The sequence below is a fragment of the Lepidothrix coronata genome, unplaced genomic scaffold, assembly GCF_001604755.1.
Source record: "Lepidothrix coronata isolate B3197 unplaced genomic scaffold, Lepidothrix_coronata-1.0 Scaffold143, whole genome shotgun sequence".
Classification (NCBI taxonomy): domain Eukaryota; kingdom Metazoa; phylum Chordata; class Aves; order Passeriformes; family Pipridae; genus Lepidothrix; species Lepidothrix coronata.
Genome location: NW_016690323.1, coordinates 1,680,306 through 1,707,152, shown reverse-complemented (window position 1 = coordinate 1,707,152; position 26,847 = coordinate 1,680,306). Strand labels below are relative to the sequence as shown.

The 26,847-nt window shown below is 39.4% G+C and overlaps 1 protein-coding gene across 6 annotated transcripts in view; it reads left to right on the top strand.

The window, feature by feature from the left end:
- The window catches only part of ELF1 (E74 like ETS transcription factor 1), an 84,288-nt gene extending 59,006 nt beyond the window's left edge, over positions 1-25,282 (top strand). For 5 of the 6 annotated variants that reach the window (XM_017827820.1, XM_017827819.1, XM_017827822.1 and 2 more), the window contains 6 exons: positions 3,989-4,096; positions 4,700-4,855; positions 9,538-9,621; positions 12,595-12,787; positions 13,874-14,341; positions 23,610-24,535. In XM_017827820.1, the coding sequence (XP_017683309.1) occupies positions 3,989-4,096; positions 4,700-4,855; positions 9,538-9,621; positions 12,595-12,787; positions 13,874-14,341; positions 23,610-24,222 (1,622 nt within the window). In that variant the 3' untranslated portion in view covers positions 24,223-24,535. Of the gene's footprint in view, positions 1-3,988; positions 4,097-4,699; positions 4,856-9,537; positions 9,622-12,594; positions 12,788-13,873; positions 14,342-23,609 lie in introns of all 6 variants that reach the window. The other variant, XM_017827817.1, reaches the window with a different exon arrangement.
- The last annotated feature ends 1,565 nt before the right edge of the window (positions 25,283-26,847 follow it).

Below are 26,847 nucleotides of genomic sequence, written 5' to 3'. Positions count from 1 at the left end.
GTTGTGACTACCACAGCCCATATCTCAGCCTGAACATGGACTTGTGTTGTCCACTCTCCAGAGCTGCCAGCCACCAGGGAAGCAAAGGGAGGGGACAGGATTGGCTGGAGTGGTGTAAAAATTTCAAAAAAGACAGTAGTAAGGAAATAAGGAAAGCAGGACTTTGGACTGAGGTGGGGAACTTCCAACATGAAGCACAGTTACAGAGCAGAAAGCTCTGTTTGGGCAAGCCTCGGGCCAACGCTGATTCATAGCGTACCTGGATTCACAGTAACTGGGCTGTAATTGGCATGCAGATACAGAGGCTTACATTTGTGGCTTGCTCAGATAAACAAAAACTTGTAGAGGACCTTGGGAAAAAAACTGAAGATATTTTTAGGTGTGGTTTTCCCCCTCCCCTCTCTTTTTTGTTTTCCCTTTTTTTCTCCTCCCTTTTTCTTCTCCCATTTTTTCTTCCCTGACTCTTTTTCCCTTTTTCATTTTTTCCTTACCCATTTTTTTACCTCTTTTTTCCTTTTTTTTTTTAAAAAAAAAGCTTACACCTATTTAAGATAATGTTTGAAATGTGATACTTGTCAGAAATTATACCCTCCACCCTCGTTCTTTCAGTTCTGACTTTGCCGAGTGTAACAAATAAGCCATCTCATTCCAGTTCTTCTTAAATCTGCTGCTTGTTGAGGAAGACATCTAGTCCAGGTAGCTTTGCTTGCAAACAGATTGAGATCTGGGTGGGAGCCAAAGACACAGGGCTGTGAACTGTCAACCTTTGGGATAACAAAGGGCACGAAGATGGGTGAAGCAAGCCAGGTGGATGGACACTGAGAGACACAGCAGGAGCCAGGAATTGCTGACCTTTTAGGTAACAAAGGAGAGGAAGACTGGTGACACCAGTGAGGTGGAGGGACATGGACAGGAAGAGCAAGACTTGTGCATGGGTAGACTGTAAGGGTATAAAAGCCCAGGGGTTTCTTGGTTGGGGGTCCTCCTTGGAGGCATCAGCTTGGGCTGTTTCTGTGTTACTGTGCTGTGAATAAATGGCTTTGTGGAATGAGACATCTGAGACTGCCATGGGAAACCTAGGTTTGAACCAGTAAGGAAACTTGGTCTGACTGTGTGAGTGGGGTGTGTGGGGAGTCAAGCTGGGCACCGTCAGCTCATTGAGCCATGCCCTGTGAAGGGACCTCTGCCCCAGCAGTGGCAGTCTCTGACCTTGGGAGTGCGACTGCCAGAGAGTCTCATGAATGGTCAGACTGGGTAGTTTCCTTAACATGCTTATGTTTTTTGTGAGCATCAAATTATATGAATTTCTATGCTTACGTTATTTATATGGCTATTTTAAGTTCCTTTCTTTAGTCTTGGATAAGGATGGTAAAGCTTTAGCCATGTCGTATAACAGTGATGTAAAGCTGGCAACCTCTGCTGTTGTTCGGGGGAAGAAGTGACTCTACTCCATAACCTGAAAGCCAGTGAGTGGGTTTGGTCCTCCTACAGCTCTCGGTGGGGAAAGAGGAGACAGCAGCAGCTCTCTCCTCCCTACCTGCAGCGCTGAGAACCTGGAGGTACCACTGCTAGCTTTTAAATTGTATGTGGCAGCGTAAACCAGCCATGCTCCATGGCTTTGGCTGAGCTGGATCGTGGTGGGTTAACCTTCCTGTCCATTCAGCGTTGGAACTGAGAACAACTGCTTTGTCAGTGCTGCGTGCCTATATTTAGGGTCACATCCTTATTGAGGTCTTGGTAATGCTGGTAAATGGTATGGAAAGTTTGCATCCAGATAAAACTTAGAACCAGAAATGATCAAGTCATCAGCACCAGGCCAAGCATGAGCATGCCCACAGACTGCATGGGCTGTACATGTTGTGTCTCCTACTCAGCTGGCTAGGCATTCCCTAGTGATGCTGTTTGGCCCTTGGGGCTGAGATGCTCTGTGGCTGAGCTCTTGAGCTTGCCAACTGCCTGACAAAATTATCTGCAATTTGCTGTCTTGCTCTATGGCTTCCCAGACCGGGAGCTTAGTCCATACTCACTGCCTCTCCTTTTCTCTTCATGCTGTCCTCCTCCCCAGCTCTGTGTTCCTCATTTCTTAAGGCTGTTTGGAGATGTCACCAAGAAGGTGCAGAGCCTTAACTGTCTGAATGTCTTTGCGAGATATGGGGTGGAGGTGTTCCTGTAGGCAACAGAGGATGAGTTGCTGTGTGGATCAGGGGTTCCCAACACCTATCTACTTTATTCTGTTTTAGCCTAAGCCTCTTACTCTTGGGGCTGGTGGGACTAAGGTAGAGAAAAAATCCAGAAGGTAAGGAGGCTTCTGTAAAGCACAGCTGGGTGGAGGAGGTAGGGCTCTTGTGTGCACCTCAGCATTCATCTTTGCCCTCTCCTAATGATACAAATGCTGAAGTTGTAAACATGTGGGGTGAAACCAGGGTTGGTTGGTTGGGTTTTTTTTAATTGTGTAATTGCTTATTGCTAACTGAGCTGGATGCTCTTGTTATTGCTCTGATATTTTTAAGGGTTTTTTTGGTTTGTTTTTTTTAAGTATAGAAATTTTGGCATAAACGTCTTGCTTTTGTGTGAAGAAATGTAAGAAATGTTCCAAGGTCATTACATTGTGTCTGAACGTGCATATCTGCCTTTTTTTTTTTTTTTTTTTTTTTTTTTGTAACTGCACCACCCAAAATTCCTCAAGGCTAAACAAGGAGTGAGGGCCTAAAGCTGACTTATTACCATTGCTGGACTGAGAAAGTAGATGAGGTTTCTTGGTGTCCTAGGGAGGGGAATACTAATGCAGCCCTTTTTATCACTTTGATAGATGCAAGTGAATTCCCCAAAGTTGCATCAAATTCATGTGAAAGGATAAGGAAGCCCAGCCCATGCATTTCCATCCAACAAACAGTAATTTCTAAAAGAACGTGTAAACCAGTTTTAAATGTTTACAGTACCAGGAACTACCATCTGTCTTATTTTTCATAATACAGTTATTTTAAAAAAATCCTCTGGTGAAGTACTCTTCCAGTTAAACCAATATTATCTTCTTGGGAGAGCTGTTATTTTACAAAATGATATTTTACTGGATGTTTTTGGTGTGTACCCTCAGATGACCTTCATACGTACCTTAAGCATCATAAATTAATTCTCAAGAGCTTTGGGTTTGTCTAATGACTGCCCTCCTGAGATCGATGAGGAATTGTCTAGAAGTCAAAAATTTTGGAAGGTTTGCCAGCCCTTTGTATTGCTTTTCATGTTTCATGTTTGCTTTCCAGTATGTTCTTGGAGCTTGCACTGTTAGTCTTACCTGTAATTCCTATGAGTTTGAATGGTTTAGGATTCATTTACACCTTTAGATTGTATGCTGTCCAATAGAACTTGTGGAATATTTTTTTTAATCTCCTCCAGGCTAAATGACTGGATATTTTTTATGAGCATCTCTTATTTATGGAATTCACTTCCATTCATAGAACCATAGAATTGTTAGGGTTGGAAAAGACCTCTCAGATCGTCAAGTCCTACCGTCAACCCAGCACCACCACCATGTTCACCATTAAATCATGTCCTCAAGTGTCATATCCACATGTTTTTATGTGGATAACACTTTGGACCACCATAAGAAGTTAGCAATATCATGTTTTTTTAAATAATATTCTCTAGACTATTGTTTGTGATAGTGATATTTCTTAGGTTCATGGGTTTTGTGTTTTACTGCATAATCAGCAAAGAGAGGGGTTAGAACAATGAGGCAGAAACAAAAGGTTTGTATTGGGTTTGGTTTTGGTTTTTTTTACGTGTAATTTGAAAAATGTACTGTACTAAATAAATTATTGCAGTCTGCATTTTCTCCCCAGCTAATCTGTTTCTACTCATGTACTAGAAGACCATGTTTACTACGTTTTCTTTTTTTTTTTTCTGGAAATGAAATAAGAATAAATATTGTGTTAAGCTTTAAGTCCAGTTTGTAGCTTCTTAAGAATTATTTTTTCTCCTTTACTTTTAGTTGAAGCATCTTGTCATAATGGAGATGAAACAATGGAAACAATCGAGGCTGCTGAAGCACTTCTCAATATGGACTCCCCTGGTCCTATGTTGGATGAAAAAAGAATAAGTAAGTTTTTTATGAAAGAAAATCCAATCTGTATTTGCCTTGTTTGTTTGTGAAAGGAGGAGGGATTCAGTGCAGTGTGGTTGCATGGAGTTGGTAAGATTATTTTATAACTTCCAGATACCCTTTACGTACATAGTTTGGGTATCAGAAATCCAATGTCGTATTCATTGAAAGATTTCATTGCCATGCCAGAGTTTAACAGGAAAAGAAAGAATCAACAATTACAAAGGGAAGGTATGAATGAAGTTGGATGGTTTAGATTGCAGTGTTTTGCTTGGCTAATAGAGGATTAGCACGTTGTCGGGATAAAAGAACATACACTTATATTTGCAGATTGCCTTAAATGTGGATGTGTGATCACCAGATAATTGTGCTTTTTTGGGGAGGTGGGTTATATCATTAATTTTTTCTATTTTAGTAGTGCTTCTGCTTGTGGAAAATGTTTTCAGCTCATATATTCCCTTATGAACTAGTCTTCTGTCCCTTGAACACCTGAAGTGTCATAGTTTTGTTTTATTCTATGTTTAAATTTTTGGTCTAAACCCAACTTTTAAAAGTCCTCATGGCTGTGTGAAAATATTCCTTTTGTCCTCTTCTTTTAAGCAACTATGTTTGGCGCAGCTGAAGAGGATGATATGGTGGCTCCTATTACACATGTGTCAGTCACACTTGATGGGATCCCTGAGGTGGTGGAAGCCCCAGACTCTTACGCTGAATCACCAGAGACTCCAGAATTTGAACAACCAAAGAAGAGAAAAGGTAAGATGATACTGGAGAACAGCAGTGTGGAGTAGGAGAGCAGGGGGTGGCATAATCGGTTCCCCTGTGCGTGTCTGGAACCATTCTAGTTATCAGGCCAGAATAATTGAGTGGGCTCAATTAGAAATGCAGAAAAAACATTTTCTTCCTGAGTAGCGTGAGCACATATACTGGTGCTTAGACTAATGATGTTGTGGAGATAGCAAAGATGGCTTATCCTGTAGGAAACAGAAATCTCCGCTTCTTCCTATTTGTAAGAATATTTCTTCTTCAGAGCAGAACTGCAATACAAGCTATAGAGCTTTTGTTATTGTGAATCCTGAAGTACTTTCATTAGCCCTTACCTAGCTTCAACTGAAGATACTTGATCAGTTCAGAATAGGGGATGAGAATGAGGAGGGCTTTTTAGCTTTTCTTAAATATGAAGGATTAAATTTTTTTTTTAATAGCTGCATGCTATAATAAGTGTTAATTCCATTTCTAGTAGATTACGTTTACACAGTGTAGTGATGTTCCATTGTAGTCAGTGCTGTGCCAAAGAGTAATGAAGTGGTGTTAGCCAGACCTTCTGCTCCTGTTTTCCTACCTACTTCAACGTGGACCCCATCAGAGGTCTGAAGCTGATGTCTACAAGGAAAGAGAGTCATGTAATATAGACAGATGTTAGGTGCTGTTGCAACAAATTAAAAAAAAAGAAAAAGAAAAATAAACCAAGGGCATTATGTTTCTGGAGCTAATCCTAAGGCTAACCCTAGAGCATGATAAATAAAAGCCTTCCAAAACAGGAATCCTGCTACCCAGCCAGTCAGCTACCTACCCAGTCAGCTATCCTGCTGAATAGGAGTGCATTTTTAATTCTACTTTTGCTGCTAATTCCAAATGTTGAGAGTTATCTGTGAGAGAGAGCATAGCAGCCTGTGGAGATCTTGGGGAAGCCTCCTGAGCCCCATATGTGTCACAAGGTCCTGCAGGCAGGGGTGTGGGTCAGGAAGTCTCTGATTCCCCTAAGAAAGCTGAACTGAAACTGCTGTGGAAGGGAGCTTTACCAGCAGCTGCCCTAAAAGTACTGCTGGGAAGCTACCGTGCTGTGCGCACTACTGTGAGATAACCACAGCATTTTAAACTGTTTTTTGGTTTGTTCTTTTCTTTCCTTCTTCTTTTATACTGTTGACTTCTGTGTGTGTCAAAACAAGGAGCTGCTGTCTGCCAGGCATTTAACCTCTTTGGTTTGATGCTTTCATACCCTCTTTCGTGTTGTGCTTCTGCTTACACCCACTCCTTCCTCCTCCCTAGCTGTAGATTAGAAAACCAGTTGCTTCACAGCAAATGTGTGTATTTGTTTTAGAAAAAAACCCCAAACACTAGAAAAGATTCATCAGCTTAGTGTTTCATTAGGTACTAGTCTTCAATGAATTTCAGTGTTCATGAGGTAGGTGGTATGGCCTGAGTGATGTTGAAGTGTTACTTCAAAATGTCCCGGCATTTATAAGTCATTGATGTACAAGAATTGCTGCAAAATGTTATTAATTTTGCAGTGCACTTTAGGATGATGTGCAGTGGGTGGGCGGGGTTCTTTTGAGTGTTTTGTTTGTTTGTAGGGGGTTTTTTTAAGTGCAGTCTGTTTCCCTTCCTCTGGTCAGTTTTGAGGCATGGCAAATGGTGGTGGTCATTTTGCCCTATCCATGTCACTCATGATTTTATAGGGTTTTTGTAGATTTTATAGACTTCTAGTGTATTAACCCATCATCTAAACTTAGAGGGATGAATAGTCCAGAGCGTTGCCAGCTAACTGGGCCAGAATGGCATTGTCAAGTAGAGCTTCCCCAAGAAAATGTTCTCCAGAAGTGATGAGGTGATTTCACTTCCTTTCCTTGTGGGCCTTACTGCTACAGTAGGAGAGCTGTATCCACCCACCTGCTCAACTCCAAAGGTGTTCAGTGTGATGTTTGTACTCATGAATGTCTGAGCACTGAGCTGCCAAACTACGCATCAGAAAGACAGGAAAAACAAAGGAGTGTCAGACAAAGAAACTTGGAAATTTGCTGTACTAATACCTTCAGTCCTGTATTTGCTATGGGAAGGTAGTGAAAATACCAATTATAAATTCAATTAGCTAGCCAAAACTATGGTAGCCCCACATAAGGCTTAACTCTTGCATGTTCTTCATCCTTCCTCTTTGTAAAATTCTTTCCTAAAAAGGAATTTAGTGATGTACTCTGAAAAGTAATAAATTCATGCTCTATTGAACCAAAGAAGAATGCATGCTAGTGCTTAATGTGCTTTCAAAAAATACCTTCTTTTAAACAAAGGAAACATATCTGGTGTGTCTCTGTTAATTGTTTCTCTTGATGGTATCAGTCAGCGCCTGGAGATTATAGCTCACAGTGTGGTCTGAAACCATCGTCTTAAGTATCTCTAGCCTAGATATACAGCAGTAACATGGATACGTTTCTGTAAAGAAGTTTCACATTCTTCACTGGTTGCTAATTTTGGTTGGGCTTCTGGTAGAGGACTGTCCAAATGAGATGTCCTGAAGTAGTCTAGGCTGAAGAAAGAGAGCCTAGAATTGCTGTTGCCGGAGTATTCATAATTAGTAGCCTAGGTTATCTCTAATCAGAATTATGTAAATTACATGGGATCAGTACTTCTTTTTCCTGAAGCTTACCAGCAATAGTTCAGTCATGACCCAATTGGGATCTCATCCACTTCATTGTGTCTTAAGAACTGAAGGTATTTAGAGATAAGGTCTAAATTAGTGACATCAAAATAATACTCCCTACTCCTTAATAGCTACATTTAAACCTGTTCAAGAGGGGGAGCAAGACTAGCACCCAACAGAGTCTTCCTGTGACACAACTTAGAGGGGGGAAAGCACTTAACCAAGGTTACCCTGAGGGATTTCTTGTGCCCTAGAGGCTGATCCATACAGAGTGACTTCATCTAGACTTTTTAGGGAAAACTGACATTTTTGCAACCTGTAATGGTGAGTGGATAAAAACTTTCTAAAAATATACCCCAGTAGTTCTTTATCCTTTCATATCATGATATATGAAAAAAACAATGTTGTAGGATTTCCTCCCTCCCACTTTCATTCAAGGAAAACATTACTGGCCAAAATGGTGAGTGTTGTTTGTGTCCTGTCCTCAGTCATGAATCCTGTCTGAATGGAAGCAAGAAAGTTAGCGGACTCCAGGCATTACTAGAGTTTCTTCACTATAGCTCTCTCAACTAACTATCCCTCCTCCCTCATACCCTGTCAAAAAAAGAGAAAGAAAAAGGTGCAAAGGTGGACTTAGCAATACTGCTAAGGTCAAAAGATGAGTGCTCAAACCACTGTTTCTTATGACTTCCTTATACTTGGAAGTCTAGAACAAAGGAGATAGTGCAACCTGGCACTGAGCTATTTTTTTTTTCAGAGCTAGTGAAAAACTGTCGCTCTTACTCTGCAGCAGAGTTGTTTCCTTACTAAAACAACCCCTAAAACCAAAACCAAAAGTGGAAAGCTATAGTGTATGGGATTGCTCAGGCCTATTGGTCTTGCCTCTTTTTAGAACATCAGTTCTTTTGAACTGCAATAAATAGAGAAAAAGAAAAATATTTTTCTTTAGATCTTTAATTATGAAAATATGCTATTTGGACTAGAAATATGTTTCTCTGAGTCTTATGTCTGCTTAGTCTGTTCTGCCTCTCAAAGGATCATAGGCAGTAATTTAAGTAATTTAAGTAATGTCAGTGTAGTAAGGGGTCACTGCAAAACCTGATAAGATAAATTGCTGTTTCATAAGAAAGTTCTGAAGGTTTCTGGTTAATTACTTCACCTGTAAAAGCTGCCATTGCAGAGAATGAGAACTAATAAAGGAGTAGGTTCAAGGTTTTATATTGAAAAATATTTCAGCATGACTTCGATTTTTTTATTTCCTTATGTTTCAGTAGTTGATTTTGCAGCATTTTCATATGAATGCTCTTCATTCTTCTAATCAGTTGTAACTAACTTCTTTCTTTCGGTCTTCCTTACCAAATAGAGCCACCATTCTTATGACTTTAAAAACTGATTTTTTTTTTCAGAGTTTGTTACTGGTTCTTCTGATTGTTATAAACAAGTGACTTTCCTCTATGTGCAGCCACTGTTGAAAAAGGTGTAAAAGACAACAGGATGGAAAAAAATGTTTGTTTCACACGACAGTGTAGTTTGATGCTGTCAGTGGAGACTTGCAATTGATTAAACAAGCAGGCAATCTTGTTTTGTCCCTAAATTCCAGTTTGGTGATGAGGGTACAAGATAGTGCTCTGTATTTTATCTATCTTTTCCTCTTTAAACTCTTACCCAGAGTTAATAGCTTATTCTTCTCATCTTGTCTGTTTGAAGTGCTCTTAAGAGTACCTAAATAGCCACAGAAATTTCCAAAGCACATGGACTTCAGGAAAGTGAATATAGTCTTTTCTAAAAGTACAGTAAGAGCATAGGGGGTCCAATCCTGCTCTAGAAAATGAAGAAGTTCAGCATAGAAGTGAGTTCCTAACTTAGTAGAAATTGAATATTCTTTGAACTAGGGAAACATATCTCTTCCCTTTTTAGGTCCTTGTTTGGGGTTTTTTTGTTTGATTTTTTTTTGTTTGGGTTTTTGTTTGTTCATTTGTTTGTTTTTTTAAAGCTTCAGTGACTCACTGGTGGTTTATTTCAGGGAAAAAACCGAAACCATCTCGTTCTGAGTCCCCTACTACAACTCCAAACATATCTGTGAAAAAGAAAAACAAAGATGGAAAGGGTAAGTCAAAGAGTTGTCACTGAAGTTTTAAAAAGAACATTGTTTCTGAGTGACCTGTAAAAAGAAGAAGTTCACCAGTTCTGTTGTGATGTAAACCCAAGTCTTATGTTCACAGATGGTTAACATATCTCATCATAAGGCAAGTAAAAGACAAGCATATGATCTTGGTGAAATACTCAGTTCCTAGGGAGAAAAATGTATTTGTCACTTCAGTTGCAAGGGTTCTTGGAAACTCTTCAACCCCCCACAGGGTCTGCTGTGTTTTCAGTGAAGTCTTGGGGAGTGCTTTGCATTGTATTAGTGTTTCTTGGGCTGTGGTTATTTTGACGGATGATCTTTGAAAACGTGTTCCATCTGTGTCTAATTCTGCATGAGGAGCTAATCAAGGCTGCCAGTCAACAGCAGGAAGTACCAAGCCCTGAATTTGGAGAAAAGTTATAACACAGCTTGAAGACTTCAGCAGAAAACTTGGGGGTTTGATACTTTAATTCCTCCCGTGTTTAAAAGGGAGAAATAAAAATAGATGCCACATAACTGATACAATAAATCATTTCCTCCAGACTGGACTGTTCAGTAATGCCTGTCAGTTTTGTCAACAGCTCTGTTGCTTTGCTGTTGGGTCCAACGCCTGCACCCGTGCCATGTCTGAATGGCAGCCTGATGCTGTGGACCCAGCGAGTTGTGCTGCACTCAGTGGGAGCTGGAAATGAGCGTCCCCCATGTCACGGCTGCCTGCCTGTATGCCTAGGGACTGATGGGCTTGCATGCATATGCAGTACTTGCCGGGACAGAAGCCCAGCCAACCTTGGAAAATGGTGTCATAACAATGTCAGACTCATGAAGTCAGAAAAAGTCTCTACACTGACAAATGAATATGTTGGGTTTTTTCTTTTTGAAGAGGCGTTTTCTGCAATAACAGGAACAAAATACTATTGGCAAGCAATAAATATTTAACATGTTAATGCCATTCATTTTAAGTACACCTTGTTGCCTTTTTTTTTTAATTACAACCTGATTTTTAAGTAAAAATGAAAGAAGAATATCAGAGGAACCTCCATATGGTGCTCAAATGAAATAATAGAAAATATGAAAGCAGCTAGCCATAAAAATTAAAAGGCAGAAGATTCTAATGTTTCTGTCGATGATGGCAAGGATACATCATAATTCACATTTGTCCATTGTTACAAAATTGCTAATTCTGAAGGAAATAAAAGGGAGTGTGTTGCCTGAAACCACTGCTTGCTATGAAGAGCATTTGTTTTGCATTTTGGGAAACATAGAATTCAAGTAAAAGACATACTAATATGACCAGCCGTGGCAGGGAAGAAGCTAGAAAATCACGAGAGCTGCCTGTGTATTCCCTAAGGGGAACTTGTATGCTAAAATAACAAGTTCTCCATATAATTATATTATACAATGCTTAGAGAAAACTGAGTTTTCTACCTATTTTATTCTGTTGTGACTCAGAGGAGGTTAAAAAAGCCTGTCGGTAAAGCAGACCTGGTTTTTTGCAGCCAGTCGTTTTCATAGTGATTTCAGTGGCTAAGCAGTGACGAATTTTCAGATTGCCTTGATGCAGCTGAGCATTTTTGGTCTAGACTACAACAAAAGCACCCTGGATTAGATCATAAATGGCTGGGAATGCTCTCACTCCTGTATGACAGTCTTAACCTTTACCTCCGGGGTGTCTGAAGGCAAACAGACTGTTTTATGTAAGCTGGGAGACATTTGCAAAGGCGTTGTTTTTTCTCTAGGAATGCTCACTTTTCAAGCTTCCACCTGCTGAAGGAGCTGCTAACATTTTTGTACTGCCAGTGCTGATGACTTTGATGAGCATTTACTAAATATAGCTTATAATACAGTACTATGGGAATTTAATTTTTTAGGAGAAAAAAAGATCAGACTGGTGGTTGTTAAAATGGAAAAAAATCTGCTGGGTTAAATTGAAGCTATCAAAAGTGATCCTGTCACCTTCTAATGTGCTGGGCATCATATTTTGTGGAATTTATGAAACTTGCACATGCTATCATTGCTGTGTTTTTGCACAGCTACTTCTGGGACGTGATATAAGAAATTTTTACTTACTTTCTCAGACTAACAACTAAAAAGCCTACGTGCAGCTTCAGATTCCCAAAAGAAAGTCAAACACCCAAAAGCCTTAAAAAAAGAAGGCAGAAAAAAGGATCTAATTGATTGTATGGGTTTAGACTCCTTAAATGTGGTTCAGAAAAAATATGCAAATTTTGTGCTTGTTTTAAGTATTCACAGTCTGTGATTTTAATACTGTTTCTTTATACGTGGTAAACACTGAATAGATGTGACGGATTTCCATATATAAGTGTTTGTGCCTGCTTGTTTGTAAAATTAAATTTGAGGTTGTCTACCAGCAAGTGCAAGTGCTCACTGGATTAAAAAAAATTACCTTTTTCTGTACTTTATCCTTGAAGATATACCTACCTCAGCACATACCACTGATTGCCCCATATAAATCTAATTCTTAAAAGTAAGGATTTTGTTTAGCCTTTTAAAGGATTATAACACTCACCTCAATTCAGCAAAGCATTTAAGCAACAGCCTAATTTCCAGCGTTTTTAGATCATAGACTTGAACATGTTCCTATTCAAGATAAAGCAGTAGTGACTGCTTCTGTAACCGGATTAGGCAGGAGGGAAATGGATACGTAGGTGACTAATGCTGTCTAATCTTGGTGGTTGGAATGGTGCAGCTGTAGGTTGACTGGTGCCTGACTGGTACAGAGAAAGTGTCTGGGGTGTTTGGTCATCCAGATTATAAGAACTCACAGGAATCTTTTCCTATCCTCTTCCATCACTATTTCCTAGTCTTGATTATGTATTACAATCTATTTGTAAAGATCCCAGCTTCTTACTTCTAAGATTATTTGCATCATTAATAAAATATGGTCAACTAATATTTTTTCTATTTTTTGTGTGTTTTGAAATACTTTCATTTTAGGTAATACAATTTATCTCTGGGAGTTCTTACTAGCACTGCTCCAGGACAAAGCTACGTGTCCTAAATATATCAAATGGACTCAAAGAGAGAAGGGCATTTTCAAACTGGTAGATTCCAAGGCTGTGTCCAGGTTGTGGGGAAAACACAAAAACAAACCTGACATGAATTATGAAACAATGGGTAGAGCTCTCAGGTATGTGCATTTTTAATAAAAGACTGTTTTTGTTGCCTTAGGGTTTGTGTGCATTTAATGCCTCGTCTAATTTGTATAGCAACATAGTATTCTATTAGTTTGGAAAATGAAGAAATTATTTCAGGAAAATAAAATTAGCTAACTAAAAGTAACCCTTACTAACCTCAACTCCAAGTCAGTCACCTTCACTTTCAGCACAGACATTTTTCAGTGCTGCTGCAAAAACTGCATCTTCAGAGTCAGACAAAGTAAAAGACTGAAGATTTCAAGTGGGGCAAGCCTTTTACATAAATTTGAATGTCTTTTCTAAAAAAAAAAAAAAAGCTAAATGCAGGTGTATTCATTAAATTGTTTCTACTTGTTGCACATGATCCCCTTTCCAGTGGAAGATAAAGTTTTAGAATTCAGATCTGATTTCACTTCTCTGAACTTGTGTGTACAGACAATTTTAAAACATAGAATTGTGTGCCACTGCCTATCAAGCCGGGGGTTTTCTCATACATAAGAGACTGCAAAATAAGCAGATGTCCACGAAGCTTCAGTCTTACCTGGATAATTGTCCAACTCAGCAGCTATGCATTTCTTTTAATTTCCCTTCACCTCTCACCTCAGTGTGCGTAATTTCAAATTGTCATATTAGTTTGTAAATATAACAGAAGTAGTGCCTTCCTGTCCTGTTCCCTTTGCTTTGCTGTAGCTGAAATGTCTGCCTGTGCTCACTGGTGAATAAGCATGAATTCAGGTAACTGAAAGAACTGTATGAGTCAAGAGGAGAATTGAAAGTTTCATGCACCTTTTTAAAGTGTGTGAGTTGATAGCAGAGCTGCCAAGTCGTGGAGTTCTTTTCTTTTTCTCCGCAGAGGTATTTAAGGTTGGAGGTAAAACGTGACATGAAATACCAGTAAATGAAAGTTGTTTGAGGAAAACAATATGCTATTAAATTGGCAACTTTTTTATAATGAAGAAACTAGACACTTAAAAGTTTGTTTACTTGTTAGTGCTGTGTTTATTTTCTGGGAGTTTTGTGGCTTTGTTTTGGTTTTGGCAAAAAACCTGTGTAACTTGATGTATGTATGCTTTAAACAGATACTATTACCAAAGAGGAATCTTGGCTAAAGTAGAAGGGCAGCGTCTAGTGTATCAATTTAAAGAAATGCCAAAAGATCTCATCTATATTGATGATGAGGATGCGAGCCCTAGCACTGAATCATCAGATTCAACTCTGCTCTCGACTGCGGTGGCCAACAGAAACCAATCAAGCAGAACTAGAGCATCTGCAAACGCAGGAACAAAGGGAGGATCAACCGCGATGCTAAAAACAGGAAACGCAAAGCCTGCTAAGCTGAAGGAGCATGTAGAAGTTGGACAGCAGCAGACACCTGGCTTGACTTCAGAAGTTTTGAGGACAATGCAATCTCCGCAGCCAGTACAATCCACTCAGCTTTTTCGGACAGTTCACGTAATGCAGCCGTTGCAGCCCCTCACAGAAGGACATGCAGCTGTAACCAGTAATGTTCCGGATGAATCGTTGAATTCCTCGGTTCAGAATATAAGGTAAGAAAATATACAGAACATAAATATTTGAATAATAATAAATTCACTGGCTAATGGCTAGATAGAGTAGATTGTTTTACTTCCAAGAAATGCTAGTCTTCCAGTTTAATTGACATGAAACAATGTCTTTGTGGTTGATCCTAGGAATTTAGAGTGACTACAGCATACTGTGACACGTACACACATAAACACTCTGCCTTTGGTGGGGGGAAGTGCATCCTTCCCATGGTATTAGACTTGATGCACATCCTTTCGAGAGTTAAAATACACAACTCCTTAAAATTGGCATTGTCAATTCTGTTCCACAGCAGAAACTGTGTTTTCATGTCTCTGCTTCTACACCAATTGTTTGGTGGCTTTGCTTTTGAATTATACATGGTGGGTCTGCATGATCCCTTCAGAAAGATTTTCCTTCTTGCTTTTTCATCTTAAGAATTTTTTGTCATCTCTTTAATCTTTTGTATTGTCCCCAGTTACAGCAAGGGAAAGTTCCATGTTATCTGCTCTAGCATTTTGCTGCTGTTACAAGAACAAGTTCTTTTGATTTTAGAAAACAATTAACAGAATAATTTCATGGGAGCTGTGTATCTGCAGACTGTTTTTGGAGACAGTCATGCTTCCAGGCTGAATTTGTAAGTCAACTGGCTAACACTACACAGTATCATGACTCTTTTGCATCTACCCCTTAGTAGCAGCATCCTAACTGAAGAGGCTTTAAAAAGTCACTTAAGCCTGATTTTACCCTAGCCTGAGGTGTCGCCCAATGGACAGGTGCATATGGAGCTTGTTCATCTCAGCCATACTGACTACAAAAGACCTAAAACAAACAAATGTTCTTGCAATCTAGGCTCCTCACAGGAATGTCAGAGTTGTATATAGTGATTGTGGACCTTAAAGCTGTTTCAGGAAAACTTCAGGATATGATTCAGGAGCTGCACATTCTCAATCAATTATCATAACTTTTTTTGATATTTGCTTTGTTAGTGGTTATAATTTTCTGCTGCAAAATGGCAGTAATGCTATTTCCTGCTCCCTTCCTCTGTTCTTTCCTTTGAAAATCACATCCAGAGCCACCAGTAGTTTTGGAGTGGTACTGACTCTCTGAGGTAAACCATGTGTTTTTGTCAGAGAAGTGGGTAATGACAGTAATGAGACCAAATAATTTCTTTGTTTCCGAAGAACAGGAGAAAGATTATATTTTATCAGAAGTTTATGTGAAAGATGATTATGAAGGATTTAACAAAAAAATTCCAGTTTTGAAATGAATTTAGAGAATTAATAAAAATCTGCATCAAGGTGATGTGTTGTATGTTTTTAAAGCTTAGGGATGAAGCTACTCAGTACAGTGCAGTCCAATGAGTTTGGGCTTGATGAAGGATTTACTTACTTGTAAAAATTGACAAGGGCAATATATAGTGAAAGGAAATAAGTACAGATATAATTGAGGCTATGCAGTACCACATAAGTCAGAAGAACAATAATATTAAACATTAACAGGGAGAAAGTTCAGGAATTTGCAGAGTTAAATAGGTCTAGGCTAGACCTACACTAGATTACGTATCACAAAAAATGTCAGTAGTATAGATGGTATAAGGAATGGTAACAACAAACAGAAGTAAGACTTAATGCAGGCTAGAAGTCCAGCCTAACATTTGGAAAGCTGTTCAGTGACATTATGACATCCAGTTATTGCATTACAGTATTTCACAATCGGACATTGGGTAATAAACTAAGGGGAAAAAGTAGTAGAGATGATATATGTGTGAGGTTCAAATTAAATAAAAGCCTTAAAGCCTTAGAGTTCTGTATTGCATTGGTTCACATCCATTGTTTGTAACTTAGAACATTATTCCATGAAGTCTTCAATTGCACTTTTCTTAGCCAAGATGATAAAGTGTCTTAAATGAAGGAGAAAAAAGGAACCATCTGACCTTTTCAGAATGGTATAGAAGTATTGCTGATTAAGAAAGATTATACTACAGCTTCTGAGCAGTTAGAATGAAAAAAATAACCACCAGGATGGGACAAGCTGCAAACCAAGGTGCTGATGAATCCTGTGCAATAGTCACTGCCCATTCCAGGCTCTCAAAATACAATTTATGACAGATAAATTTCTGCTAAACTTCAAAGTGCAAACTTAAAGTAGTTTGGTGATGTAGAATGACACACTGAACTTATTTTGGAGCATATGTTTTTTCTTGTTTTATAATAAGGCTAAAACAAAGGTTGGTTTGTTCAAACAGCTAAATCTCTAGTAGTTGAATGTGTTTGTGTACACATTCTGAATTGCTGCAGTGGGGCTTCCATAAGGGTTGAAATGGGTGGTCTACTTGATTTGAAAATGTACAGCAGGTATGAATGCCATGGTAGACTAAGAGTTGGCAGACCTTCTGATGTATGCACATGCTCTGTAGGATTGTGTTTGGAGTCACTTTACAGTAGGAAGAATGAGGACAAATAGCAACATTGGTTGCCAGTTGCTGTTCAGTGACTGGGGCATGTAAATAGTCAAGGTCATTTGGGCAAAACAGAAACTAGGGTCTGGTTATGATTCTCGAAAGTTTTTCTGATGCATACTGTTTAGTGGTTGGGCTCTGCTTCGAAGCATGAACATATTGAACCCATATAGTTTGTCTTATGCAATGTAGTTCTAAAGTTTTATTCGTGTGAATGTTCACTCCTCTGCTTGATGGAAGTAAATGGTCTTCCCTCTGCAGTAATTTGCTTCTGTTGTTTTAAGAAGAAAAAAAATAAGAGAGAAAATATTGAACATCTTTGAGGTCAAAACAATTGGTTTCTTAACACTTAACTGTAGCCTTCAGAGAGTAAGTTCTGAACCTACATCATCTCTGTTGAGGAACTTGGTAAAAGAATCACATTTGAAGACTGTTGTGAAGGGCTCATGTCAGCATCCCTGCCCTGCACTAGGCAACATTGTCTGGTACAGACTACTCCCAGAGCACCACTGGGAGAGTGTTGCAGCTGTTCCCCAGGGCCTCTTGGCGTTTCTCAAAGAAATGGGCATGCCAGTGAGAATCCACAGTTGGTTCTTTGCAGGAGACAGGCAGCAACTTCATTTATAGCTGCACAGAGCTTGTATCTTACTCTGAAGTGGAAAGGTCTTGGCTTTTGGATGGCTTTTAATGTGCTTTTTGTACAAGTTTTGGTGCTGTTGTATGAAGGGGAGACAAAGAGAAGTGTTACTTTCCAAGGATAAATGCCTCTTCAGCCCCAGTGCTTAAAGAGAAAGGCTGTGGTGATCTGTTAACTGAAGCTTAGGAGACAGGGCAGGAGCAGGGTCAGGTCAAGCAAACTGGATTTTGCTGACTGAGGAAAACATGTAGTATCCCCAGTGGGAATATTTGAAATTGTAAACGCACTGCTGTTCTGCAGATCTGACTGTTCTGGCTTGGTGTATGCAAGCACAGTTACCGTAGTCTCCAGTTGTGTAACTGGGAGCCAAGTTTGGCACCAAATGTTTGCAATGATAAGACAAAAATAAAAATGTCACTCTGGATGAGCATTTTATTGCTAACTTTTTCCAATGAGACACCGTTTACAAGGAAGAAGAAGTTTCTTTGAATTTAGTGCTTGTAGAATTCTTCTGTTTAAATCAGAATAACTTACACAGGTTAACCAGAACATCTGGTTTATTTGAGTAATTGTACTTCAGCTTGGAATTAGGAGGCACTGGCCTGGGATTCAGCTCCATGACCGTTGGATCATTCTGAGTGTAAAGAGCATCCTTTCTGTTGCTCCAGAAAGTGTACCTCTCCTGTAAGGCTAGGGACTTACCTTGTGTAGGACATCATACAGGGCTGTAAGGTGCCTGTGTTTGGGCAATTAAATTTCTCCCTTAAATGATGAGGGCTGGAGATAAAAAGATTCTTGAAAATGCATTTTCATTTGCCTTTAATCTAGAGTAGTAGTGATTTAAGATGTAGTGAAAAGAGGTTCTCACATTACTTACGGTTCAGAGAAGATTATATAGTGAGTAATTTTAAATTATGTCTCTGTCTCTTTTATTGACTGTATGGGACATAGCTGAATCATCTAGCTGGCAGCTCTGTGTACCAAGAAACTTGGAATTAGCTGACTGCTGACAGACCTTTTACAATGCTTTAGCAGGCTTCAGGTATGAAACACAATGTTTCTATCAATATTCAATTCTGAGTCCGAATTCTGGTCTTCTAACATGTTCTGTCCAAGCTACCACAATGACAACTCAACTTCTGGCTAATTTAGAAGGCTATCCTTTGATCGGCCACCATCAGTGCCCGTGCTTTGCTTTGCTTCTGTTTGCAGTTAGACAGTAGTCTCCTATCAGTGCTCCAAAGGCAGGCCTGCAGTAGAAGCTCTCCAGCACACTGACTAGTAGATACCGTTGGATCTGACTCACTGCTGCCATAGCCTTCCCCAAAGGAAGGCAAACAGGTGACTGTTACAAAGAGCTGATCTCTGTAATCTCTTAAGTGAAGGCTTGACTGCAATGTAGATTTCAGGATGGTGAGAAAAATGTCCTTCCTGAGGGAGATGTTGGTCAGGAATAGACTGATGTGATCTCAGTGGGCTTCTACAAGAAACTCTCTTTATCTTACAACAAGGTTTGTCTGTCAGAACACATTTGTAATAGGGATGACTTCTATCACAGCTATCTATCTTCTGTCAAGACTTTGGTTATAACCAAACATTTCGATGTGATTTTCCTGCAGCTGAGAAGAACTTTTCTTAAATGCAGTTCTGATTTAGTTTCTGTGGTAGGCAAGAAGGCAACTGCTTATGACAGGAAGGACTTCAAAATCCTCTAGTCAGACTAATTTTGTTTCTGCACAATAAGAAGCTATCCGTAGGAGCTCTCTTTCCATGTCTTTCCACTGTTGAAAGAGGTAGGGGCTCTGCAGATTTCTGTTAGTAGCAAAGTTCCTGAGTTTTAATTCAGGTGACTGTGCAGTTTTGAAAAATTCTAGTAAGAAGAATGTAAAACTCCGTGGGTCAGTAAAAAGGACAGCTTTAAGAGCTGAGTCCTCTGTCCTCATGACGTTAAGAAATGATGTTGTTCAGGCAAAGCATTAGACAAGAATGTGCACCGCCACCACTTCAGAGGAGGCTGTGTTAAGACTGGGCAGGAGGGCATCAGCATCAAGCACGTTTCTACCTCTCATGGACATCACCTGCTGGACTGCTTGGCAGCACCTGTCCGTGTGGCTTGTGCTGTAGAACAGCCGGTGGCTATGAGAAAATACACTGGGGTGAAGTATTGATAAGATTGCTGATGACTGAGGATCATGTCCATGAGTGCAGCTGTGGAGCAGTTTGCAGCAACAGTACAGCTCCTGAGTAGCATTTGGTTGATGCTCTCTGTATAGTACTCAGAGGAGATCACCTCTCAACTTAGGCATCCAAAGTGATTTTAACAAGCTCGTCCCACCTCTTCACCTCCTTTACTCTTCCTGGCTTGACTGAATGAGTTCTGGCAACCAGTTAATTGAACAAATGGGCTAAGTCTCTGGAAATTAGCCTATTTACCTCCAGGCCGTCATTTCCCCTGTAGCTGTAGGTTGAACAATGTGTATGTTGGAGAGGGAATTCTGTGGTACATCTCTCTATGTTTCTTAATATTGTATTGTTTCATTTTCTTACTGTACTGTGAAATACTTTGTTTACCTTGGCTTGTAGCTTCAATTTGTTTTATATCTTCCTTGGCTTGTAGCTTCAGTATTTATTGGTATAGTTTCCATTTCATAATTTTCACGTAAATTACCACGAATAAACTTGTTTTTCTTGCCTGTCACTTACTGTTTGCTTTATCACTAGTTACCTCTTGATGAGCTAATAAGATATTGCACAATTCTAGGCCATTAACAGTAACAAATGGACCAAGAAATAGACCATAATTTTCTGCCAAGCTAAAATGACTTCTGAATTTTTGTCATTCTTTTCTCAGTTGTAACCAGATTGTTTTATGGCAGCATTTCCTTTTCATCACTGTTGCTCAATGTTCTTGTTCTTTTTGAAACCTCAGCAGGAACTTTTAAAATAATTGACCAAAAGATTTGTACCTTAGAGCAGAAGTGGTGTTAGCAAAATATCAATGAAATTCGAAAGTGTAGCAAAATATACAGTTCAAAGCACCTAAAATAAAGTAACCCAGTGTTAACAAATCACCTTAATTAGTGTGTACATTTTTTTTTTAAATGGAGAAAATGATTAAGCTGTATTTTTTTTCAGCGATATTCAAGGCAAACAGTTTGAGCAGGTAGATTTTTAGTTAGTAAACAGATACAGCTGTCTGTAGTTTTAACAATTAAGGAAAATGTCTTGCTTGGCCACCAGTAATGTAAATAAATATTTATGCTGTGCTTGTGCAGACGCCTGCTGCATGCATTCACTTTAGCAGGTTCATACTATATGTGTATACATATATCTGTATGTACAGGTTTATATACTTGTGTATCATATATCTATATCTTGACTGATGGAAAAGACAAAGCATCTAGATTAAACTATTAATCACAGTATGGTGTACAGGTATGGGACTGGCTTTCAAGAGAAATAAAATGGCTTAGCATCGATATGCAGATACTAATTACAGTATGCTAAGACAAATGGCCTGATTTCCCAGAGCTTTTACTCCTAGTGCTTTAGAGATACTTTCTGCATTGATTAGATCCAGTTCACACTTTTCAAGGTTGTCCTTTACAGCCATTTAGCAGTTAGAAGCTTTTATTTTTTACAAAACAACTAGAGAACAAGAAAGTAGCTTCAAAGTAATCCTTGGATGGCATACCAGCACAAGCTATCAGCTTCAGGTGCTACTTTCAAAACTGCAGCTATTGAGTTGATCTTAATCCTTCAAGCTCAGGTAAGTTTCTTTATGGATTAAAGAGCTGACTCAGTATCTACTCTGAAACTTTTAAAGCTTTTCTGATGACAAGTGTCAGCTGTCTTTCCTTCATAGCTGTTCCACTGGCATTTGTTGGTCTCTGTAGACTTTCCTGGGTTGAGCTGTATGTATGTGACACTTTGGTTTTACTGCAAGTTTGTTTAACTGTAGGTAAAAAAAGCTAGTGGATGCCCTCATCCTATTACTATTTCTGACTTTTCTGTGAAGGTCCCAGGAAAATTGCGGGGGCAAGAAAAAAAAAAGAGAGTTAGCACTAATAACCTTTCTCACACCTGATGTGAGCCTTGGTACTGTCATTCTGAGCCTTGCACTTTAAGCTCCGTGTTGGTATTTGCGGTGCAGCACCAAGTTCTCCAGAAGTTTGAAAGAAAGAAGCAATCACTCTAGCTGGTGCTTCACCTCCAGCCTCATTTCTATGAGCTTCTTCCTTGGGCAGTCTCTAGTTTAGTGAAAAAGGAGCTCAAGATGACTCAGGTGTCAGTTACATCAAATTTTGAGTCCCGATTATGATGGCCTTTGTGATGAGACCTGTGTGGGAGCCTTGTTGGCAAGGATTTGGATTTGTTTTGCTATTGCAGCATTGCTGGGTACTGCAACCTTCTTTCTTGGGAAGAAGAGAAAGCTACAGATGGAAGTTTTGTTCCTTGTGTTAGCAAGCTGTGTGGGAGCTGGGGGAAAATATTGCATGCAGCAGGGACTGGCAGCTGGAGGCTGCTCAGAGAGTACCCATGTGCTCTGAGCCTAATACCAGCAGGGTTACTGGGGCTACTCTTGCTGGAGCAATCTTTGGAGCTCAGCTAGAGGCCTTTCCCAGAGGACTGAGCTGAGTAGGACCTGGCAAATCATCTACATATATTCCTTCACTTGCTTCTGCTGCTGCACTAAGAAAATGGGAATGCAGCTCCCTGTGTGGTTGGACTATGGCCAGCAGCAGCATCTGCATCCACATTGCCCTGTAGCTTCAGCTCCACATAAGTCCTGCTTTGGTAAGCTTTTTGTTGAAACTGGGATAGCCAGAGTGTAGTTTTAAATTGACATTTTGAATATGCTGAGTCAGAGTTGATTGGTCCATGGCTAAATGCTGGCAAGTAGGATTTCACAGAGCTGTGAAAAATAGATGCTACACGGATAGAAGGACTACAGAAAGCAGGATGTTCCATGGTAGATGTATGGTAGGCAATCCTTAGAGCATATCTGATGTCCAGTGTTCAGAAGAAAGAGCAGGCAGAGCTGTGCGTGGACTTCAAAGTAGAAATGTTGACAGTAAATTGCTTTGCATCTAAAGTGATTTCAGCAGGGGTAGAAATAAGGTAGGAGGAGGAGATAGTTATTTTTGTTTATCTTTGAGAAAATACAAGGGAGAGCTTAAAACTAAAAAAGGAGGAGGAGGGCAGGCAGGAGAAAACACTAAAAAGAACCAGGAAGGTTGGACAGAACTTTGCATGACAAGCAGAAGGAAAGAAAGACTGTCAGAGACAGCATGGCACAGTGGGCTGGAGCAAGCTGTAGGAGAATGTCAAAGCAGTTATCCTTCCCTTCTCTTTCCCTCTCCAGTAACTATTTATGTTATGGTTTGGATTTTTTGTTTTGGTTTTATTTGCTTGACCTGGAGTGTGTTGCAAAGTTTAAGTCACTGTTGTCCACTGCAGTAGCTGTGTACTCCAGCAGTACAGCTGTTAACCTTCTAATGTTGCCCTTGCAGCTGTATATCTGTTGAAAGTAATGTGGCACCCAAGTCTTTGAGCCTGAAACTGATGGAATTACTCCTAATTTAAAGTGATGTTTTTGGGAGCAGGTTCTGTTCAGTTGTTTTACCAGAAGTCATGTATGAGCCTGGCAGACAGAGAACTGTGTGTCCTGGGAGTCTGAGAAGGTCTTGACCAGATTTACTGCTGCAATGTGAATTCTTTTGCATATAGGTAGATGTATATATGGATGTCAGGAGAATCAAGGCCTGACTTATGAATTATTTAGGCTCGTGATTTGTGAATTATTTAAGGTAACTTGTGAAACTGATGGCAGATGTGTAGTGGGTCATGCTTGTGATGTTGGTTGATGCTTGAGATGGGGAGTCTTAGATGTGATTCCCAGTTTTTTTGATGACCTACTCAATGTCTCAAAGGCAGGCTGTTCAGTTTGGTGATGGCAGTATTGTTCATGCACGTTACCTTTACTTTCAGAACATCTTGCTGAATTCAGGGGTCAGGTCCAGTTCTTTTTTATTAGGAGAGATACTGCTACTTCTTTCGGAAATGTTGGGTAAATAAATGTTTATGATGCCAAATGATTTTTCTATAGTAAGTATTTTTTTTAAAATTCAGCGTGGAAGTGTTTTGACCCTATAATCTTTTCTAATCTTAACAGGACTTTACAGACTCCAGCCCAGGTTCCAGTGGTTGTTTCTCCTGGAAATCAGCAGCTGCATACTGTAACACTCCAGACAGTGCCTCTTACTACAGTTATAGCCAGCACAGATCCAGCCTCAGTAACAGCAGCCCAAAAATTTATTTTACAAGCCATTCCGACTTCCCAAGCCATGACGGTTCTTAAAGAAAACGTCATGGTACAGTCTCAGAAGCCAGTCTCGCCTCCTTCCTCAATTGTGCTGAGCCCAGCACAAGTTCAGCAGGTGCTCACCAGCAGTGTGCAGACAATTTGCAATGGAACAGTCAACATGGCTTCATCTCCATCCTTCAGTGCCACTACCCCCGTGGTGACATTTTCGCCCAGCAGCTCCCAGGTGATGTCTCATCCGTCGGGCACGGTGATCACTTCGGTTATTAAAGCACCAGAAACCAAACAGGTTGGCGTAAAAGAAGCAGTGAAGGAAGGGGGTGACAAATCAGACGATACTGAGCAGTCGGAGCAGAGTTTCCAGCAGCAGCCATTTGTGATGGTAGTGTCCAGTTCAAATGGTATCCCATCTAACATGCAAGTGAAGCAAGAAAATGAGCCATTGGAACCCAATTTGTATTAATAATTAAATAATTAAAAAAAAGACCCTGTGGATGATTATTTTCATAAATGTGATGGGACCTTTCATTTATGTATATATGATTTGATTTTGAAGCAAGATGTTGCAAAGCTACTTAATTTCTGCAGTTAATTGTTAGAATTCATGCTTTAGGATGGATTTTGATTTTCTGTTAATTGCTAAGTGTTATCATATCAATAAAATTATATATTACTCATTTTTCAAAATACAGGCATGAAGGAACATGCTTTTTATGCTATGAAGACTTTCTCCTGAGGTTGTTGGCCAAAGTTTCAAACTTCTTATTTTACGTTTTCAGTCTCTTGCTGATTTACGTTGTTATTGTAACCTTTTCTGTTTAATCTGTATGTGTATCACTTAACTTTTGAAGCAGCAGTTACTTTTAGTGAGACAGTTTCATTCCATGCGTTTGAATTTTTATGATTGAGTATTTGTTTCATACCAGTGAATTACATCAGTTTTAGAATTTGATAACCAGGTATCCTCTTGCATTTTTGCAGCACAAGCTCTTGTGTGTGCAAAATAGAATATACACTCCTATTGAGAGTACACAAAACATATATTCCAGTAATGGACATTGCTATGTCTATATTTTATATGAAAACATTGGATATATTTAATTACAGAAGCTAATGGCATCACTACAGGTGCAAATATTTCATACCATTTTATGACTATGAAGCTTAACAATCTTGCTTTCTACTTCAGATTATTTTGTAAGGGGGGAGGGAAATGAAATATATACAATTTATGCAGGTTTTTGGAAATTAATACTGCAAAGAATTCTTTTTTTTTTGATTGTAAATACTGTACATTCAATGTCGCAGGGAAGTTTTTTCAGCTAATTTGTTTCCATACAAATTTTTGATAGATGCAAATAAGATCATTGTGTTTAGAGGTCTAATGTTATATGTATTCATATTACAGAGTGAATTTGTATTTAAGGACAAATTTTTAAATGATGGAGCCCACTGAACCTTGGGTCCTTGTCTTTTGTATTTTTAATTGGTTTATTATGAAAATAAATCAAATGAAAAAAACATTTTTCTGTATTTACTCTGAAATGCTTTTATATTATTGTAATGTTTTGACAATCATAAACAACAAAAATACAGTGAGAAACAGGACAAGGTGATTAGTCGGCGTGGGTCTGTGGTGGGACATGAGCAATTAATGAATCGCTTCTAAACAGACTTGAACACAACCAGCGTATTGTGGGTATCCTTTGAAATAGCAGTAGTGTATGTTCTTGTAGCTCAGCTGAAGGTTGAGCTTAATTCAAGAACTGGACTTAAACTTCTCCTTTTCCATCAACTCCCACTACATTAAAGACAAACAACGCAAAATTTTGAACATAATTCTCGGGTGCCATTCATTGCAAAGGTGTTTGTAGCTTGTGCCACACAAATGGTAGCTCAAACTGCGAGGGCTTCAAAACCTCGCATGTTGCAGTGTTTAGCGGAAGGTGGATTAAAAATAAACATACCTGGTATGATTCTATCAGTATAAAATTAAAGGAAATATGACTTTCTATGATTGAATTCATGTGGAAGTTTTATTGACGGGTTGATAATGTTAATTATAACTTCAAGCATATGATTACTAGAAAAACTAATAGCAGAAACGTAGTAGAGGTAGTTTGGTCTAGTTGCACAGAAGTAACTCTACAAACAATTGAACAACTCTCTGCCACAGCTGCCCTGTTAATTCAGTATTTATTCCTTCTGACTCCCATGCAGTCAGGCTTCCACCTGCAAACGCAACATGCTTCACCCCAATTCCAGGAAGGCTGGCCATACCCAAACCAGTGGTTGCTTATCTGGCAGCGCTCCCTGCAGCTGGGGAGTGCTGGCAATATTGCTAGGAATGTGGACAAGTGTAGAAGCATATCTGATAACAGTTCTCATCCTGAGGGCTATGTCAGATTGACAAAAGCACTGGAGAGGGAGGCTAGTTTGTTTAATGAAAGTATAAAATGGGGAGTTTTTCCTATACTACAAGTAATTAATAATTCTAGGAAACCTGAAGTGATAATGCTTGACTAACATCAGTGTTTTTAGATGTGGGGAAGTTGTTCTGGTTATTTACTGGAAATATGAAACAAAAAAAAAAATCGCACCATAAGGTTACAGCTTCAGCAACAAAACTTCATGCCATAGATACAACTATTACATGGGGAAAATTATTTGTCAGCTTAGTTTAAGTCAGTTGGAGAAGTGGAGAAAATAAAATCTCCAGTAGCAGTAATGTGTCTCTAGCAGCAGACTGTTGTATAACAGTGAATGGAAATCACTCTGTTCCCACATGCCTTAGGCTCTGATGTACCAGCCAGGTCGATCTGTACTTCAGACTCTCTTTGGTATGGTAAAGGAAGGGAGAAGCTGGAGTAAATCATAAAACAAGGCCCCACATTGGGAATTTGAGCCACCCCTCCCTTATCACAGCTGCCTTTGTGGCAGCAGCCAAACAAAACACGCCAGTGCAAACCCCAGCCGCTTCTGAGTCAGAAATTAATAAAATTGAGGCCGCAGTTCTTCCCCGCACACGTGTGAGGCTGCAGAGGAGAAAAAGGCACTTTTTTATCTCTGAGGCATTTCACAGAAGGGA